Genomic DNA, 17,841 nt, shown 5'->3' on the forward strand with positions numbered 1-17,841 from the left:
GCATATTGTATGTGGATGGACATATTGGACATATTTCTCTTTCTTACCATGTCTGGCTCTTTCTCTATTACTTTTCTCTCTTACTTTTCTGGACGGACCAAGGCCAAGGTAGAACTGTCACCTGCTTCAGGATAGCTATCCTTTCAGAGCTGTCTCTCCAGGTAATGTCTGATAAGTACCATTAAAAGGATTGAAGGATTCTAACACCTATTTCTTTCACTTTGCAGTAGATTGTCAATAACCCTCTCTTTGTCATGCAGTAACTGGCAGGTGGTCTGTCAGTCAAAACCTTCAAACAAGCCTAACACCACCTGGCTAAAACACCTGGGAATGAGAGGGGTGCACTTGTCTTCTTGGTCATAGTTGATATTTACTGTAGGTATAAAAATACCTTCCTACCTCAGCCTAGCTGTTGTAAAAATTAGAGTTTGTTGACACATAGAACTATCAATGCCATAGAAGAAAACAAAAATGGCCGCTAGATATCCCTAATGTCACTCCCTAACAGCCATCAACAAATAACCATTATAGGCCTACAGATGTAGGATCTTAATTTGACCTATATTGTCACAGCAAAATAATCCTGTAGCAACAGGATTTTAACAGATTTTAACATCTAGTCCATAATCTGGCCAAAAGTAGGCTACATGAATAGTGCAATACTGTTAATATAACCGTGTGTTAATGTGGGTTTTCAGGTCATTTATGTGAATCACAAAGCTCATCTGCATTTCCTGCGGTGCTGGAAAACTCTCAGCAACAAAACAAAGAGTGATAAAATGATGCTCCTACATCTGTATACATGTCATTATTTTCTCTTTTAACTTTTAACATAGTTGCTGCCTCTGTATATCTAAAAGAGCTGAGGCTTACAATGGTGAAACCATGCTCCTTTCATATTCCTATGAGGCCTATGTCATTACCCTAAAGGCAGCATTTCCATGGCCCACTCGTGTTAAGGGACTGGTTGAATCAAAGCTGCCAGGGGCCAGTGGGTGGGAATGGGGGAGGTGTCGTGAGGACAAGGCTGAAAGGACATTTCTGAGGGGGACGTTACAATAAAAATGAGAGGGTGTTGGGGAATTCAACCAGATACCCAACTAGTGCCCAGGCAACAACGCTGTTAAGTCAAAATAATTCAAAGGAACCCCAATGAAACCCCCAAAACTACAAGGTCAACAAATCACAAAGGCTTATACCGGTCAGGGGACCAGGAAATAAAGGATTAGGCTTTATTTTGTTCCTTTTGTTTCACATGTCCTCAGTGAGTAGACATATTTCTGTGAATAAAGCTGCGTGGTAACATTTCAGTAACAACATCTAGGGATGGGAAATATAGCTCAGACTAACTGCTTTTGAAATGCTTAGCCAGGTTGATACAAACGTGACTGTCTGTTGTTATGGGAACAGCAAAACACAATGTAGACTTCCTCTCTCTTTCGCAAACTGCTGCTCTCCCATAGCCCTTTTAATAGTCAGGAAATCATAAAGGAAGTATGACCACAACTGAGTAAGTGGTTGACTCTGTTTACGGTTGTGCAGTGCCTCTCCTGGAAATGTCTGTGGATGACATTTGGATCTTTCCAAGTGTCCTATAGGCCTATATAGTCTAGCCACAACATTGGTTACAGCATTTGCACAATATGAGATACATCATGTAGATAAAACAAAATAGAATACCTGTGTGACATTCTTGAGTGTAATTCCACGAGCTATGTTTCCAATAGAAGTGTGAGTTCCGTTTTTCTTGATGCACTATAAGGCTATTAATGAACAAGCATTGCATTGAGCGGCAGGTAGCCCAGTGGTTAGAACGTTGTACTAGAAACCGAAAGGTTGTAAAATCTAATCCCCGAGTTGACAAGGTAAAAATCTGTCGTTCTTCCCCTGAACAAGGCTGTTAACCCACTGTTCCTAGGCCGTTATTGAAAATAATAACTTGTTCTTAACGGACTTTCCTTGTAAAATAAAAAATTACGCATCTGATGAAATTGAAAAAGTTCACTTTAATTTCCAAATTAAAAAAATGGATATTTAATGATAATAGCTATATTTACGTTATTCTAGGGGAAACACCGCTGTCCTAGATCGGTTCCATCCTTGGGATGTTCAGACTCAGAAACCGTTCGGCTGTCAAAACATGGGTCAGACAGGTGCTTTGGAGACCAGGTTCAAATCTCTATCACACAAAACAGGAGCCAATAACATCGCATTTGATGTGGGAAAATATCGTCACACTCTCAAATAACACAGAATAAGATTATCATTTTAAACACGAATCATTTTAGATTTTAATTAATAAAATCACACTGAAGATGCCATACTATACCTATTTTTCAATTTAAAGACTTCGCCAAAAAAGTTATGCGCTTCCCATCGACTGAAGCGTGTTTGCTTTCTTGCTGTGTGTGCGCCAGAGCGTCTAGCAACGAAACGCCACGCCTGCGCAATGAGGTTTGACCAAACGATCGCTCGTGTCGTTGAGAACTACAGCAGAAGAGATGTTGCTCTCACTTTACCGGCAGCAAATTAATTTATACAGAGCATTCCTTTCTCTTTTTTTCAGTCTACATATTCCCAAGTTATTTTTCTAAAGTTGTTGAAAATATTTAGTCAACATTACCAGCACATGTAAAGACACGTCACTATATGCACGCTTAGGCAAATGAGCTGGCTGAACAGAGATGTATGGCTTTCTAATGTGCAATATCAGCATACTGTAAAATTCTATTTGCAGCGAACGCATCAATAGCTCCTAAGGACATCCTTTACCCCGGTGGTCCCCCAAAACAAAGGCTGATTATGAGTGCTATATGATCCGTCATGCGTGCCTGCCATGGTATATTGAATAACTGAATGGTGAGATAGACAGTATCATACAGGTGCTACAGCCTGTTGAAATGAACTTTCCACACGTTCACTAATGGCTACATCAAAAGTAGCAGATAGATAGATAGTAGCAGATTTCATTTTCCGCTGACAGGTTTTATATCATTAAAATAGAGGTTTAAGGACACAACATGGGCAGTTATGTAGCCAACTGTAAACTCATAAGGTGGAGGGGAGAGGGGTGCTTTTTCCCGAAACTCACTGGATTCCCCTCTGACGGGCCCAGGCCAGGTGGGAACAACCTCAGAAAGTACCTGCATCTGTCGTTGGCTTGCAGGACATCAGAGACTGGCCCTGAAGGTTCTGTCAGATGCAGTGAGGATGGACAAGCATTGTTCAACCAGGTGCAGCACCCTGGCTTTGTCAGTCAGACACAATCTATCTACTGTATCAAATTCCCTGGCAAACAAACATCCATCCTTCCTTTCTAAAATTAGACAATACATTGGCAAATATTTCAATGAATGAAATTTCACATTGTGCTTTTTTTATATGGCATATGGTAAGATGTCTTGCCAAAATCAAGATAACAAGAGCCAAGCTGGCATAGGGCCTATGTGTTTCAACTCATCCCAGTAAGGCATGCAGGTGAACAGGTGAGCTCCTAAAGAACGCCAAGCCTTTGAGTTTGTTCCAAGAAAGGTAAAAAAAATAGTTACCAACACCTACAAAGTGTTCCAACTCTAACCACGTGCAGGTCAAATAAAGGAGAGTGTCTCTTCTGTCTAGATAATCTGTTTGCATGAATTCCTTCATCCGGATTTTGCCTAGAAACGCAAAATAATCCATTTTTCACACCAATCTTTTACGCGCGCACTCAGGTCACTCCAAATGTAATTTGGTTAATAGAGAGCCTTATTGGGGAATTTGGTAATGAAGCCCTTTGTTTTTTTTAAATCTACATCAGGTGAATTTGTGGCTTGCATTTACTTTCTACATTTTCGTCATCATTTTAAAGGAGCAATTAGGGCGAAGTGCCTTGCTCAGCGGTACATCTACAGATGTTTCACCTAGTCAGCTCAGGAATTCGAATCAGCACCCTTTCAGTTAGTGCTCCAGAGCTCTTAACCGCTAGGCGACCTGCCTCCGTGGATACAAGTTGTATGTCTCTGCATCCAGAATGATAGAGGTAGTTTAGTCAGCCAATGCTAACTAGCGCGAGCGCAATGACTGCTAGCATGTGACTGGATGGTTGGCTGCAACCGTGTCAACGCTAGTTAGTAACTTCCTTCAAACTGCAGGCAGATATAAAAATGGTATGCACAAGTTCATCTGACTCTGGTGAAGTAGATAAAGGGCTTCATTGCCAAATTCCAGAAGTATCCCTTTAAAGATGTGAATACCTTTTTTAAATTCCTTTATTTAGCTAGGCAAGTCTGTTAAGAACAAATTCTTATTTTCAATGACGGCCGAGGAACAGTGGGTTAACTGCCTGTTCAGGGGCAGAACGACAGATGTGTACCTTGTCAGCAACCTTTCGGTTACGAGTCCAACGCTCTAACCACTAACCACCCTGCCGCCTGCACATCATTATATAGGCCTATTAATGCATGCAAATTATGTTTAAAAGTAGGCATAGACAATAATTCAGTGTAAAACATAGACCACTGGCTAACAGTTTCTTGTAAATATTTTACATTCATTTTAGTCAATTATCTACCAATATTCTAATGAATTTAGCATAGGCTACTAAATGATAATACAATCATGATAATATATGGCCCTACAGAAAAACTCGTAAATCTATTATAAGAAATGTCCCCTAAAGAATTCAGCACCAACGCACCACCAGTATCGGAAGGTGATGGAATGCAAAGCAGCATACGCACTCCGTAGCCCACTGACTTTCAAATTGGACGTCAGGCTTTTCAGTACTCGGACACAAATAACTAACTACTATTTATATCTCTATTATGTTGGTGGGAGTGGAAATCCGATGTTTCGCAAATCCGTCGATTCCATTGTTTTTTTTGTTGCTGAAACCTCAATGAATCAGTTTTACCAAACTGCCTAGTTGCCCTAGTAGGCGTTGCTCTCTGCAGTATTTAACAAGTGCACCGGGACAAAGCGAGTTAGTCTCGACAGAGCAGGAACCCGAGAGCTCTTCAGTCAATTTGCGTATAACCTACAGACTTCAATGGGCCTACTATAACCTCAATATTGACACCAGTCTAGGGACTCTCAAAAGCATTCACGGGGACTTTCTGTGCAATTTCCGTGTTGACGGAGTTACAAAGGACACCGAAAGGCCTTTTGTAAGTAACCTTTAAATAACACTACCCATAGTGCATTTTATCCTACTTTGTCACTGACAGAATATAAAATACATTTCGTTTTCATAGGCTATTATACTTTTTATAACTGCCATGTTATATGTTTGTTATTTGTTAGTTTTTATTGAGTTTAGAAAACGAATGCTTCGACATTACCCAACCATTCCATGGCGCTGAGATTTGTTGTGCTCTGAAGTTGTCATACATTTGTAAAAGCGCCCCGGGTCTCACAGTCGGGGGTGTGGATTAACAGTGGGTTGTATTCGGATTAACAGTGGGTTCTATCCCCGAAGACTGGTCTACATTCAATCAGATCTAGATTGCCCTGTATGTAAGCAAATGATACGGCAATGGATAGACGCACCTAAATTGTGCACAATAACGTTCTTTAAAACAAATCTTATATAGGTATAGCGTGTTCAGGAACTGTGGGTCTGTTTATGTGAATAAATCACGCAAAAGTTCTGTAGTTTATAGTGTGTATTTCCGTTAACAAAAGTCGTTTATAGTAGGACAACATTCATCTACTGTATCTTCAGAAGACTTATGCACAATCACTAAAATCCCATTTAAGACTGACCCATTTTGGTCATTCACATATTCAGCAGGCTATATGCTGGATGGACACCGTTAATAGCCTACCTTTCAATACATTCATTTAGTACAGATGGTTTCAGAATGGGGGGGGGGTAGTTCCTTGGAGGAGGAGGGAAACAGTTTAAAGTTGCAGGGTTTCTTCTGAGACAAGAACTAGAAGGGGGATTGAGAGGGAGAGGGAGGGTGGAGAGGGGTAGGGAAGATGGAAAGGGGAAAGGAGAGGGGTGGGAGAGGAGAGGGGGAAGGGAGATGGAGAGGGGAAGGGAGATGGGAAGGGAGATGGACAGGGCGATGGGGAGGGGAAGGAGGGAGATGGACAGGGAGATGGGGAGGGGAGGGAGGGAGGGAGAAGGGGAGGGAGATGGGGGGGAGGGAGATGGACAGGGAGAGGGGGAGGGAGATGGACAGGGAGATGGACAGGGAGATGGACAGGGAGATGGACAGGGGGGAGGGAGATGGAGAGGGGGAGGGAGATGGACAGGGAGAGGGACAGGGTGAGGGGGAGGGAGATGGACAGGGAGATGGACAGTGAGAGGGAGAGGGGGAGGGAGATGGACAGGGAGCTGGACAGGGAGCTGGACAGGGAGATGGACAGGGAGCTAGACAGGGAGATGGACAGGGAGCTGGACAGGGAGATGGACAGGGAGAGGGGGTGGGAGATGGACAGGGAGAGGGGGAGGGAGATGGACAGGGAGCTGGACAGGGAGATGGACAGGGAGATGGAGAGGGAGAGGGGGAAGGAGATGGACAGGGAGAGGGGGAGGGAGATGGACAGGGGGAGGGGGAGGGAGATGGACAGGGAGCTTGACAGGGATATGGACAGGGAGATGGACAGGGAGATGGACAGGGAGCTGGACAGGGAGCTGGACAGGGAGCTGGACAGGGAGATGGACATGGAGATGGACAGGGAGATGGACAGGGAGATGGACAGGGAGATGGACAGGGAGATGGACAGGGAGATGGACATGGAGATGGACAGGGAGATGGACTGGGAGACTGGGAGACTGGGAGACTGAGAGACTGGGAGACTGGGAGACTGAGAGACTGGGAGACTGGGAGAGATGGACAGGGAGCTGGACAAGGAGATGGACAGGGAGACTGGGAGACTGGACAGGGAGACTGGGAGACTGACTGGGAGACTGGGAGACTGACAGGGACTGGACAGGGAGACTGGGAGACTGAGAGACTGACAGGGAGACTGAGGAGACTGAGAGACTGGGAGACAGAGAGACTGAGAGACTGGAGACTGGGAGAGGGAGAGACTGGAGACTGAGACTGGGAGACTGAGAGACTGGGAGACTGAGAGACTGAGACTGAGAGACTGAGAGACTGAGAGACTGAGACTGGGGACTGGGAGACTGAGACTGGGAGACAGAGAGACTGGGAGACTGGAGAGACAGGGAGGAGACTGAGAGACTGAGAGACAGAGAGACTGAGAGACTGGACAGGGAGACTGAGAGACTGGGAGACAGGGAGAGAGGGGAGACTGGGAGAGAGACTGAGAGACTGGGAGACTGACTAGGGGGAGACTGGGAGACTGAGAGACTGGGAGACTGGGAGACAGAGAGACTGAGAGACTGAGAGACTGAGAGACTGAGAGACTGAGAGACTGGGAGACTGAGAGACAGAGAGACTGGGAGACTGGGAGACTGAGAGACTGAGAGACTGGGAGACTGAGAGACTGAGAGACTGAGAGACTGAGAGACTGGGAGACTGAGAGACTGAGAGACTGGGAGACTGGGAGACTGGGAGACTGGGAGACTGGGAGAAGAGACTGAGAGACAGAGAGACTGAGAGACTGAGAGACTGGGCAGGGAGAGAGAAAGACAGGAGACTGGAGAGACTGAGAGACTGGGAGACTGAGACTGAGAGACTGGGAGACAGAGAGACTGAGAGAGGGAGAGAGACTGAAAGACAGAGAGACTGAGAGACTGAGAGACTGAGAGACTGGGACTGGGAGAGGGAGACTGAGAGACTGAGAGACTGGGAGACTGAGACTGGGAGACTGGGAGACTGGGAGACTGGGAGACTGGGAGACTGAGAGACTGAGAGACTGAGAGACTGGGAGACTGGGAGACTGAAAGACAGAGAGACTGAGAGACTGAGAGAGAGACTGGGAGACTGAGAGACTGAGAGACTGGGAGACTGGGAGACTGGAGACTGAACTGGGAGACTGACTGGGAGACTGAGAGACAGAGAGACTGAGAGACAGAGAGACTGAGAGACTGGGAGACTGAAAGACAGAGAGACTGAGAGACTGAGAGACTGAGAGACTGAGAGACTGAGAGACTGAGAGACTGGGAGACTGAGAGACTGAGAGACTGAGAGACAGTCTGGGAGACTGGGAGACTGAGAGACTGAAAGACAGAGAGACAGGGAGAGAGACTGGGAGACTGAGAGACTGAGAGAGACTGAGGGGGAGACTGGGAGAGACTGGGAGACTGAAAGACAGAGAGACTGAGAGACTGGGAGACTGAGAGACTGAGAGACTGGGAGAGACTGGGAGAGAGACAGAGAGAGAGACTGGACAGGGAGACTGAAAGACAGAGAGACTGAGACTGAAAGACAGAGAGACAGAGAGACTGAGAGACTGAGAGACTGAGAGACAGAGAGACTGAGAGACTGAAAGGGAGAGAGACTGAGAGACTGAGAGACTGGGAGACTGAAAGACAGAGAGACTGAGAGACTGAAAGACAGAGAGACTGAGAGACTGAGAGACAGAGAGACTGGAGAGACTGGGAGACTGAAAGACAGAGAGACTGAGAGACTGAGAGACTGAGAGACTGAGAGACTGAGAGACTGAGAGACTGAGAGACTGGGAGACTGAAAGTCTGGGAGACTGTGGAGACTGAGAGACTGGGAGACTGAGACTGAAAGACTGGGAGAGAGACTGAGAGACTGAGAGACTGAGAGACTGAGAGACAGAGAGACTGAGAGACTGGGAGACTATGAGACTGAAAGACAGAGAGACTGAGAGACTGAGAGACTGGGAGACTGAGAGACTGGGAGCGAGAAAGAGAGTGGAGGTGTGTATAATATGTGTATACTGTATGTTTGTTTGTGTGTGTGTGAGTACGTGAGTGTATGTGAGTGTGTTTGTGTGTGTCTGTGGTAGGATGTAATATTGGGGTGTGGTGCTGAGAGATGCTGTGTCTACACGGGCAGCTCTTTGTGCCCCAGACGGTGCTAGCTGTCCTGGGGCCATTGGGGGCGAGAGCGAGGACAAGGGAACCAGGTGAAGAGCCACTGTTTGACCAGTGAAAACACAACAGATTTACAAGGACTGGGGTCCTCAAAAGGGCCCCGCGTTTTATGGCACGTGGAGATGCAGCATTTAATGTTATCCATTCCCAAATGGATGGTGGTGGGATTGACGGGATTGACGGCAGTAACAACACCAAGCTTTCTGCAGTTTTTGTTATTATGTGACCCACCTCTCCCAAATGGGTCAGGCTTTTAGTTTTCATCTGTCAGTGATTTCAGGTCATCTTAAAGACAGCTGTCTATCTACTCATGTTACCCACAATGCTTTTAAGGCTATATGGTAATTCTGTTAGATGAACAAACATCTGGCTAATGTTATAAGCAAATAAAGAAACGATTAAGTTGTTTGATGGTTAAATCCAGTTCATCCGTTTCAATTGCATTTATATTAGTTCTATTAGTTTTGCAGACATGAGGTATAAACTCTGAACATGTCTGAACATGTCTTATAAAGTATAAACTCTGAACATGCCTTATAAGGTATAAACTCTGAACATACCTTATAAGGTATAAACTCTGAACAGTCTGAACATGTCTTATGTGGTGCTGTATTCCATGAAGACAGGCAGTAAAAGCCAAGTAGTGAGAGGTTTTATCAGTGTGTGAAGGGCTACCCAGCAGCACCAGTTGCATCCTGTGTTCTCTGGTCTCATCTGATGTGAAGCTCTCTGGCTGGCTTCACATCTCTCTCTCAACAACACGGCCCTCTGACCCCTCACCCTGGAACTGTCGGTTCAAAGGAAAGGGCCAAGACATGATGCCGGTTCACTGGTTCTCGTGAAGAACGGGACGATTCACCTTCCATAGACAGACGCACGCACGCACGCACACGCACGCACGCACGCACGCACACGCACGCACGCACGCACGCACACACACACACACACACACACACACACACACACACACACACACACACACACACACACACACACACACACACACACACACACACACACACACACACACACACACACACACACACACACACACACTCCATCCTGTCCATATCTCAATCGCAGGCTACGTTTCCGTGTCCGTGAAGTTCTCACCTTGAGGTTTTCCTGGGTCGCATTGAAAGCGTCAGTACTCTCTTCACTCTCTTTGTGCTCAAGGCTAAGTGAATGTCGTTGAGAGGTCCTTGTGAGGTTGGGAGGTCCCTATGTCACAGTCATAAAAATGGATGTCCACAAATACAATGGAATCATACATGTCCATGCTCCACATGTACCTACAGTATTTAGTGATATTTATTTGATTTAGCCACAGTTACATTTGAAAACGGTATAATCTGAAAAGCACTTTATTTAGATTTAGTAATAAATCATTCACTGGCTTACTTCAGTTCAGAATTCAGTGGTAATACAGGCTGTTTCGTTTGTTTGAAATAGTCCCTCAGTTTCTCTGTCATTAAAACGCACTCCGAACTCTGCTTCCTGCGCCTGACTCCTCACCCACTACACTCAGACCGTTACAAGCTCACAGTTTGCAGTAGTCTGATTAGTCTCAGATGTGAGAATCTGTCTGTCTTAGACCATGATAACTCCTCCTTTGGCAGCGATGGCCCCAATCCTGCTTGTTATTTATGTAGTAGGTGGAATTCTACTTGTTATTGATGTACTTGGAGGAACTCTGCTTGTAATTGATGGACTAGGTAGGAGGAACTTTGTTTGTTATTGATGGACTGGGAGGAACTCGGGAGTCCTGAGGAATGTCTCTGTCTAATGAACTAGAGGGAAAACATTGAGAACATTCCTGGACACAGCATGCGATCGGTCGAACCCCCTGACATCCCACCATGCCGCCTCGGACAGAGGCGCCATGCCCATGGGGAGCACAGGGGACATGACCCTGAGATTTATCCTGTAATAAAAAATACAAAAACATCTCTTTAACACTACTAGCCACCTTGCAATTGTATGAAGTTGGCTTTAGCTATTCCAGATATGTTCCCAATCCCCCAACCCAATAACTAGCTACCCAGAAGCCATTTCAGGTTATCAATCTAGTTGGAGTAGCTAGCTTGTCTAAAACGATCTGAGCTGGAATGCCTGCTGGCAAGGTTGGAAGACTTTACAAAAGCAACCAATAACTAAATGTACTGAATAAGTCACATACCTTTCAATATTTTACCCAGATTTTAGCATATTTAGTTTCTTTAAAATAATAACCACCGTTCAGGAGGATACAGACAGCTCAAGAGGTATGCTTAGATATGCAGAAAAATAAACATATATTTTTTTAACGTAAAATTAAGCATGGAAAATGCTGTTTCAGGAGTTTGAAAAATGGAAGATTCTCCAACTTCAGGATCACCTAGCCACCCCCCAGACATCCTCACATACTTTGTCCCCCCTCAGATTTCAGGGGTCATTGACGTCCCTGGCCTCTTGAGATGTTTTAGATAACGCCTGTTGTCCCTCTAAACAAATGATTGTTTGACATATTTGGTCCTTATGTTTGTGTGGTCACCCAGCAAATGTCTTGTTTTGCAAATGGACATATTTCCCCTCATACAGCCCCTCAGTTGATCCATTTGTTTTGCGGAAACTCTAACCAGATAACTTCTTGCTTTACAGATTGTGGATCCTGGCTTTTTCACAACACGGCCTTCCCCCTACTGCGGTGAACGCCACCATGAGTCTGAGTGTGAACGAGCTGACGGAGCTGATGGAGATGTGGGCGGAGCTTAACTTCACAGGGGACAACATGTCATCCCACCACGTAGAGGCTCTGCTGTGCCCGGCTGGGTTTAGCCACGCGGCGGTGCTCTACACCCTCTCTGTCCTCTACATCTTCATTTTCCTGGTGGGCCTGGCCGCCAACACCCTGGTGGTGTGGGTCAACCTCCGCTCAGAGAGGAACCGCTTTGAAACCCACCTGTACATCCTCAACCTGGCTGTGGCTGACCTCTGTGTGGTGGCTACTCTCCCAGTCTGGGTCAGCTCGCTGCTACAGCGCGGCCACTGGCCCTTCGGCGAGGCCGTCTGTAAGATCACCCACCTGGTGTTCAGCGTCAACCTCTTCGGGAGTATCTTCTTCCTCACCTGTATGAGCGTGGACCGCTACCTGTCCGTGGCGCTATTCGGAGACGGAGGGGACAGCCGCAGGAGGAAGGTGGTGCGGAGGGCGATCTGTATCCTGGTTTGGCTGCTGGCACTGGCCGCCTCCGTCCCAGACACTTACTTTCTGCAGGCGGTCAAGTCCACACACTCTGACGCCACCCTGTGTCGGCCCGTCTACCCCACTGACAACCCCCGAGAGTGGATGGTGGGCATCCAGCTTAGCTTCATCGTCCTGGGCTTCGTCATCCCGTTCCCAGTCATCGCTGTCTTCTACCTGTTATTAGCAAGCTCCATTGGCAACGCCAACCCGCGCATGCACAAACACCACACACACACACACACACACAAGCACGCTCCAGCGCCAACTCAAACCAGGACAACACACACACACACACACACACACACACGCCAGCACACACACACACACACACACACACACACAAGCACGCACGCACACACAAACACGCACACATTCACACACATTCACACACACACACACAAGCACACACACACACACACAGCACGCACGCACACACACACACACACACACACACACACACACACACACACACAAGCACGCACGCACACACAAACACGCACACATTCACACACACACATTCACACACACACACACACACACACACACACACACACACACACACACACACACACACACACACACACACACACACACACACACACACACACACACACACACACACACACACACACACACACACACACACACACACACTTTATAAATCCAATCAATGATTAAGCGATGATTATTTTCAGCCGGCAGATCATCCTGACCTACATTGTGGTGTTCCTGGTCTGCTGGCTGCCCTTCCACGGAGTCCTATTGGTCGACACCTTATCTCTCCTCAACGTCCTGCCCTTCAGCTGCAGGCTGGAGAACTTCCTGTTTGTGTCCCTCCACCTGACCCAGTGCTTCAGCCTCATCCACTGCTGCATCAACCCCGTCATTTATAACTTCATCAACAGAAACTACCGTTACGACCTCATGAAGGCCTTCATCTTCAAGTATTCCACCAAGACGGGCCTGGCCAAGCTCATTGACGCATCACATGTGTCCGAGACAGAGTACTTGGCTGTGGCGGCGGTGGAGAATAACGTGTGATTGGCCCGCTGGGAGAGGAAAATTGTCCCTGAGGGGAAAATTGTCTTGGACACACAGAGGTGATGTCACACAACTTACAGAGAACTGACTCTCTACCAAACGGACTCTATTTAAGGCCTGCTGAATGGGCTGAACAGTTAACTGACTGAATGCAGTCCCTGGGAAGGACATCTCAAGCACATTAGACGCACTGTAAAAGACCAAGACCAAATATGCTCTGTTTCAGTGTAACTCCCATTTTGTTGTAATTTCCCCCTTTTTGAGTGAGTTTGGTTAACTTCCCCCTTTTTGAGTGAGTTTGGTTAACTTCCCCCTTTTTGAGTGAGTTTGGTTAACTACCCCCTTTTTGAGTGAGTTTGGTTAACTTCCCCCTTTTTGAGTGAGTTTGGTTAATTTCCCCCTTTTTGAGTGAGTTTGGTTAACTTCCCCCTTTTTGAGTGAGTTTGGTTAAATTCCCCCTTGCGTAGTAACAGGGGTGGGGGTCTTCTTGAGAAAGCACTTCTTCTGAACTGGAGACTTGGTGTCACCCAAACAGATGGTTCAACGACACCGTAAACACACACACACACACACACACACACACACACACACACACACACACACACACACACACACACACACACACACACACACACACACACACACACACACACACACACACACACACACACACACACACACACACACACACACACACACACACACACACACACACACACACACACACACACACACACACTTCCCCCTGCCCTGGTCAGAGCCACAGCGGAGGGAGACGAGGTGCTCTCCCTGCCAGTGTTTATGTGAGCAGGCAGTCAGTCAACCAGACTCCATTACTCTGAAGGACCTGCCACTGAATCAAGCCACTGTGTTTACATGGAAATCAGGAATGTCAAACAGACTGACAGCCGAGACCAGAGTCAAAACTCTAAAGCTATATTTTATTTTGTATTCTTTATTCTGATCCCCATCAGCTGACTCTTAAGCAACTTCTGGTCTTCACTGGGGCCATAAAAAAGACATTACAAACACGAAAGCCAATCTGTAGAATGTGAGAAGTAGATGTATGTATGTTGATGTGTGTATGATGGTTAGTGAGGTGTCAATGTGAGAAGTAGATGTATGATGTATGTTGATAGATGTATGTATGTTGATGTGTATTAGTGAGGTGTCAATGTGAGAAGTAGATGTATGTATGTTGATGTGTGTATGATGGTTAGTGAGGTGTCAATGTGAGAAGTAGATGTATCCATGTTGATGTGTGTATGATGGTTAGTGAGGTGTCAATGTGAGAAGTAGATGTATCCATGTTGATGTGTGTATGATGGTTAGTGAGGTGTCAATGTGAGAAGTAGATGTATGTATGTTGATGTGTGTATGATGGTTAGTGAGGTGTCAATGTGAGAAGTAGATGTATGTATGTTGATGTGTGTATGATGGTTAGTGAGGTGTCAATGTGAGAAGTAGATGTATGTATGTTGATGTGTATGATGGTTAGTGAGGTGTCAATGTGAGAAGTAGATGTGTGTATGATGGTTAGTGAGGTGTCAATGTGAGAAGTAGATGTATCCATGTTGATGTGTGTATGATGGTTAGTGAGGTGTCAATGTGAGAAGTAGATGTATCCATGTTGATGTGTGTATGATGGTTAGTGAGGTGTCAATGTGAAGCCAGGAGCAACCATCCAGTCCCAAACACTCCTCTAGATGACCCATTTAGAAAGTATTGGTGCTTAGTATGTAGAATGAAGTAGTAGACTTTCAAATCCACATTATTAGATCATTGTTTATTCTGTAAATATCATATTTATATATTTGTTGATCTGTAGGTGCAGTGATTTTGTGAAGTTTTGTGAAAAGGAATCAATGAAGGTGTGCTTTCTGTGTAATGTTTAATAATGGCAGTTCTGCTCCTGTTTAAAATAATATACCATTAGTTATATTTCAGTTATCTTGTTCTTTTTGTTCAACTCGACTGCATTTATTTCACCACACAAAAGAAAAACAGCCAATGCGTGTACATTTCAGTCACAACCTGCAAATCATTTGTTTTTGAATTTGCAAACGCAGTTTCTTGCCAGTCAGTGGATGTTTTTACGCTCTTGGGTAAAATAACAAATAAATGCACAAAATTGTTTATTATTGCCTCAAACTTCTTTGTCTGAGAGGGGAATATTTGTGTTTTGGTATGTATAGAATGCTCTTCTAGAACAATATGTGTCTGTGTGTGTTCTAGAATGTATGAGTTGTGTTCTCTTCTAGAACAACATGTGTCTGTGTGTTCTAGAATGTATGAGTTGTGTTCTCTTCCAGAACAACATGTGTCTGTGTGTGTTCTAGAATGTATGAGTTGTGTTCTCTTCTAGAACAACATGTGTCTGTGTGTGTTCTAGAATGTATGGGTTGTGTTTTCTTCCAGAACAACATGTGTCTGTGCGTGTTCTAGAATGTATGAGTTGTGTTCTCTTCCAGAACAACATGTGTCTGTGCGTGTTCTAGAATGTATGAGTTGTGTTCTCTTCTAGAACAACATGTGTCTGTGTGTGTTCTAGAATGTATGGGTTGTGTTTTCTTCCAGAACAACATGTGTCTGTGCGTGAGTGGCAGAACCTAATCAGCACCAACTGTGCTCCACCCCAGTTATTCCCTGTAGTTTGTGTCTGGATGAAGAGAAACCCCAGGTGTTCACCAAGTCAGTTAACCGTGTCAATGACAGACCTTTCTACCCACCGGGGGCTGAAGCTGCACCAACTGTGTGTAAATGACACTGTCCTGGTAGAACCCTGTTTAACCAGCTGATGGGAAGAAAAGAAAGAAAAACACATGGATTTCACAGCATGGAAGTTATTGAACACATCTCTTCTTTTCCATAACATAATGTAATCTTGTTAAAACCGTGTTTATCCCAAAGAACTCTGTATATATGGGGTAGTTTATATGTTTAGCTGCTGCAGATTCAGGACATGAAAGGAGAAATATTGAAATCACAATTATTCATGTTTCTCCAATAACAACAACCAAGACATGATATTTAATAAACACACAAACAAACCACCTCCCTGGTGGGAACTATGCTCTTCCAGTAGGGTTGTCCCCCATGTCAGGGGCAGTCGCATCCACATTAGCCCAGGGGAGTGTGATGATCCTTAGGGCAACAGACAGACTGACTGACAGTGGCTCCTGACGGGCTCCTGGAGGATTCCTCCAGCCCTGTCTAAACGTGTCCCCCACCCCAGGGGCCTCAGGCTTGTTACGTGGAATAGCAGGTAGGCAGAGAGGCCACGTTCTGGCAGGAGACATAATGATGTTTGAAAGCTTACAAGTTAGCTGTTACACGGATTGTTATGAGAGTTGACTCAGAAGCCGGTTTAGGGATATCTGGGGAGTCCAGTCAATGAAACTCAAAGACATGAGTATCTGGTTTCCAACTGGTTTTCAGGGTTAACTCGTTTGGCATCTACCCAGCCTGTCCCAATCAAGCACTTTCCACTATGTATAAGATTCTATAGGAGAACATACAAAAAGAGGCATGACAGTCAGGACATTAAGACACATCCAGTAAGACAACAGCTAAGACGAACCCCTGTGCTATTTCACTGTTTCACTCTCCCGTCCAAACATCAATGGGGACTTCCAGAACAACGGCAGAGAGGTCTAAGAGCATCGCACCCTCTCCTGTGTGAGGGCCTCCTGAATGGACTGATCGTGGGAGCAGTGTGCGTCTGAATGCCAAAGGCCTCCGTGGCGGCACAGCCATGTAGCAGAACAAACAGCCTTTCACTGTATCCTCATTCCTCCTGGGACACAGAAAAGCCGGCGGTGTGTGTGTATGAGTGGTTGTGTGTGTGTGTGTGGATTCCTCGTTCTCACGGCCATGAATGTGGCAGTGAAACAGTGATCTGATCCACTGTCAGATCAGTCTCCCAGGAGGTATGGGCTCATTATCCAACCCCACTCCTCCACTCTCATCACACCCTCCCTCATCCTCCCATCCTCCCTCATCCTCCCACACCCCCCATCCTCCCTCATCCTCCCATCCTCCCACATCCTCCCATATCCTCCCATCCTCTGTCATCCTCCCACATCCTTCCATCCTCCCTCATCCTCCCATATCCTCTCATCCTCCCTCATCCTCCCATCCTCCCTCATCCTCCCATCCTCCCTCATCCTCCCACATCCTCCCATTCTCCCTCATCCTCCCATCCATCCCTCATCCTCCCATCCATCCCTCATCCTCCCATCCATCCCTCATCCTGTGTTCTGTTAGAAGGCGGGAGCGGGAAGCAGCGCTAACGCCTGACGGACTGATCTGGTCATGACAAACATGAGTAGAATCGTCAGACCGTCTTGTGCTGAATCTTAATTCCCACCAATTAAAAGTCTTTCTGGAGAGACACTGGAGTTGAACTCACTGTTGGCGAGAGCTGCCATATCAGTGTAGACTGGAGGAACCTGCTATTGCTAGTGTCAGATTGTCAATGGATTCCATGGAACAGATTTATACACATGAATGAACAGACTAATAAACATAGATTGCATCTATGCTGCATCTAGGCAATTGACCCCTCCGTTGGGGCAACGGGGGAACAAGCTCCGTATATAATCTGATTCAC

General features: G+C 45.9%; 2 protein-coding genes across 2 annotated transcripts in view; one reads left to right on the forward strand and one right to left on the reverse strand.

Moving 5' to 3' along the window:
• The window catches only part of LOC135543148 (dynein regulatory complex protein 11-like), a 28,676-nt gene extending 26,258 nt beyond the window's left edge, over nucleotides 1–2,418 (reverse strand). The window contains exons 1-2 of the mRNA XM_064970228.1: nucleotides 2,330–2,418; nucleotides 1,681–2,179 (exon numbers count right to left, since the gene is read on the reverse strand). Of these exons, the coding sequence (XP_064826300.1) occupies nucleotides 1,681–1,691 (11 nt within the window). The 5' untranslated portion in view covers nucleotides 1,692–2,179; nucleotides 2,330–2,418. The remainder of the gene's footprint in view (nucleotides 1–1,680; nucleotides 2,180–2,329) is intronic.
• Nucleotides 2,419–4,710: 2,292 nt separating this feature from the next.
• Nucleotides 4,711–15,367, forward strand: ackr3b (atypical chemokine receptor 3b). Its single transcript, XM_064970229.1, is given in 4 exon segments — nucleotides 4,711–5,144; nucleotides 11,603–12,400; nucleotides 12,848–14,328; nucleotides 14,398–15,367. Coding segments are annotated over 2 exon segments (1,122 nt in total). The 5' UTR covers nucleotides 4,711–5,144; nucleotides 11,603–11,660; the 3' UTR covers nucleotides 13,230–14,328; nucleotides 14,398–15,367.
• Nucleotides 15,368–17,841: the final 2,474 nt, after the last annotated feature.

Source organism: Oncorhynchus masou, chromosome 7 (assembly GCF_036934945.1).
Source record: "Oncorhynchus masou masou isolate Uvic2021 chromosome 7, UVic_Omas_1.1, whole genome shotgun sequence".
In the NCBI taxonomy this organism is placed as follows: Eukaryota; Metazoa; Chordata; class Actinopteri; order Salmoniformes; family Salmonidae; genus Oncorhynchus; species Oncorhynchus masou.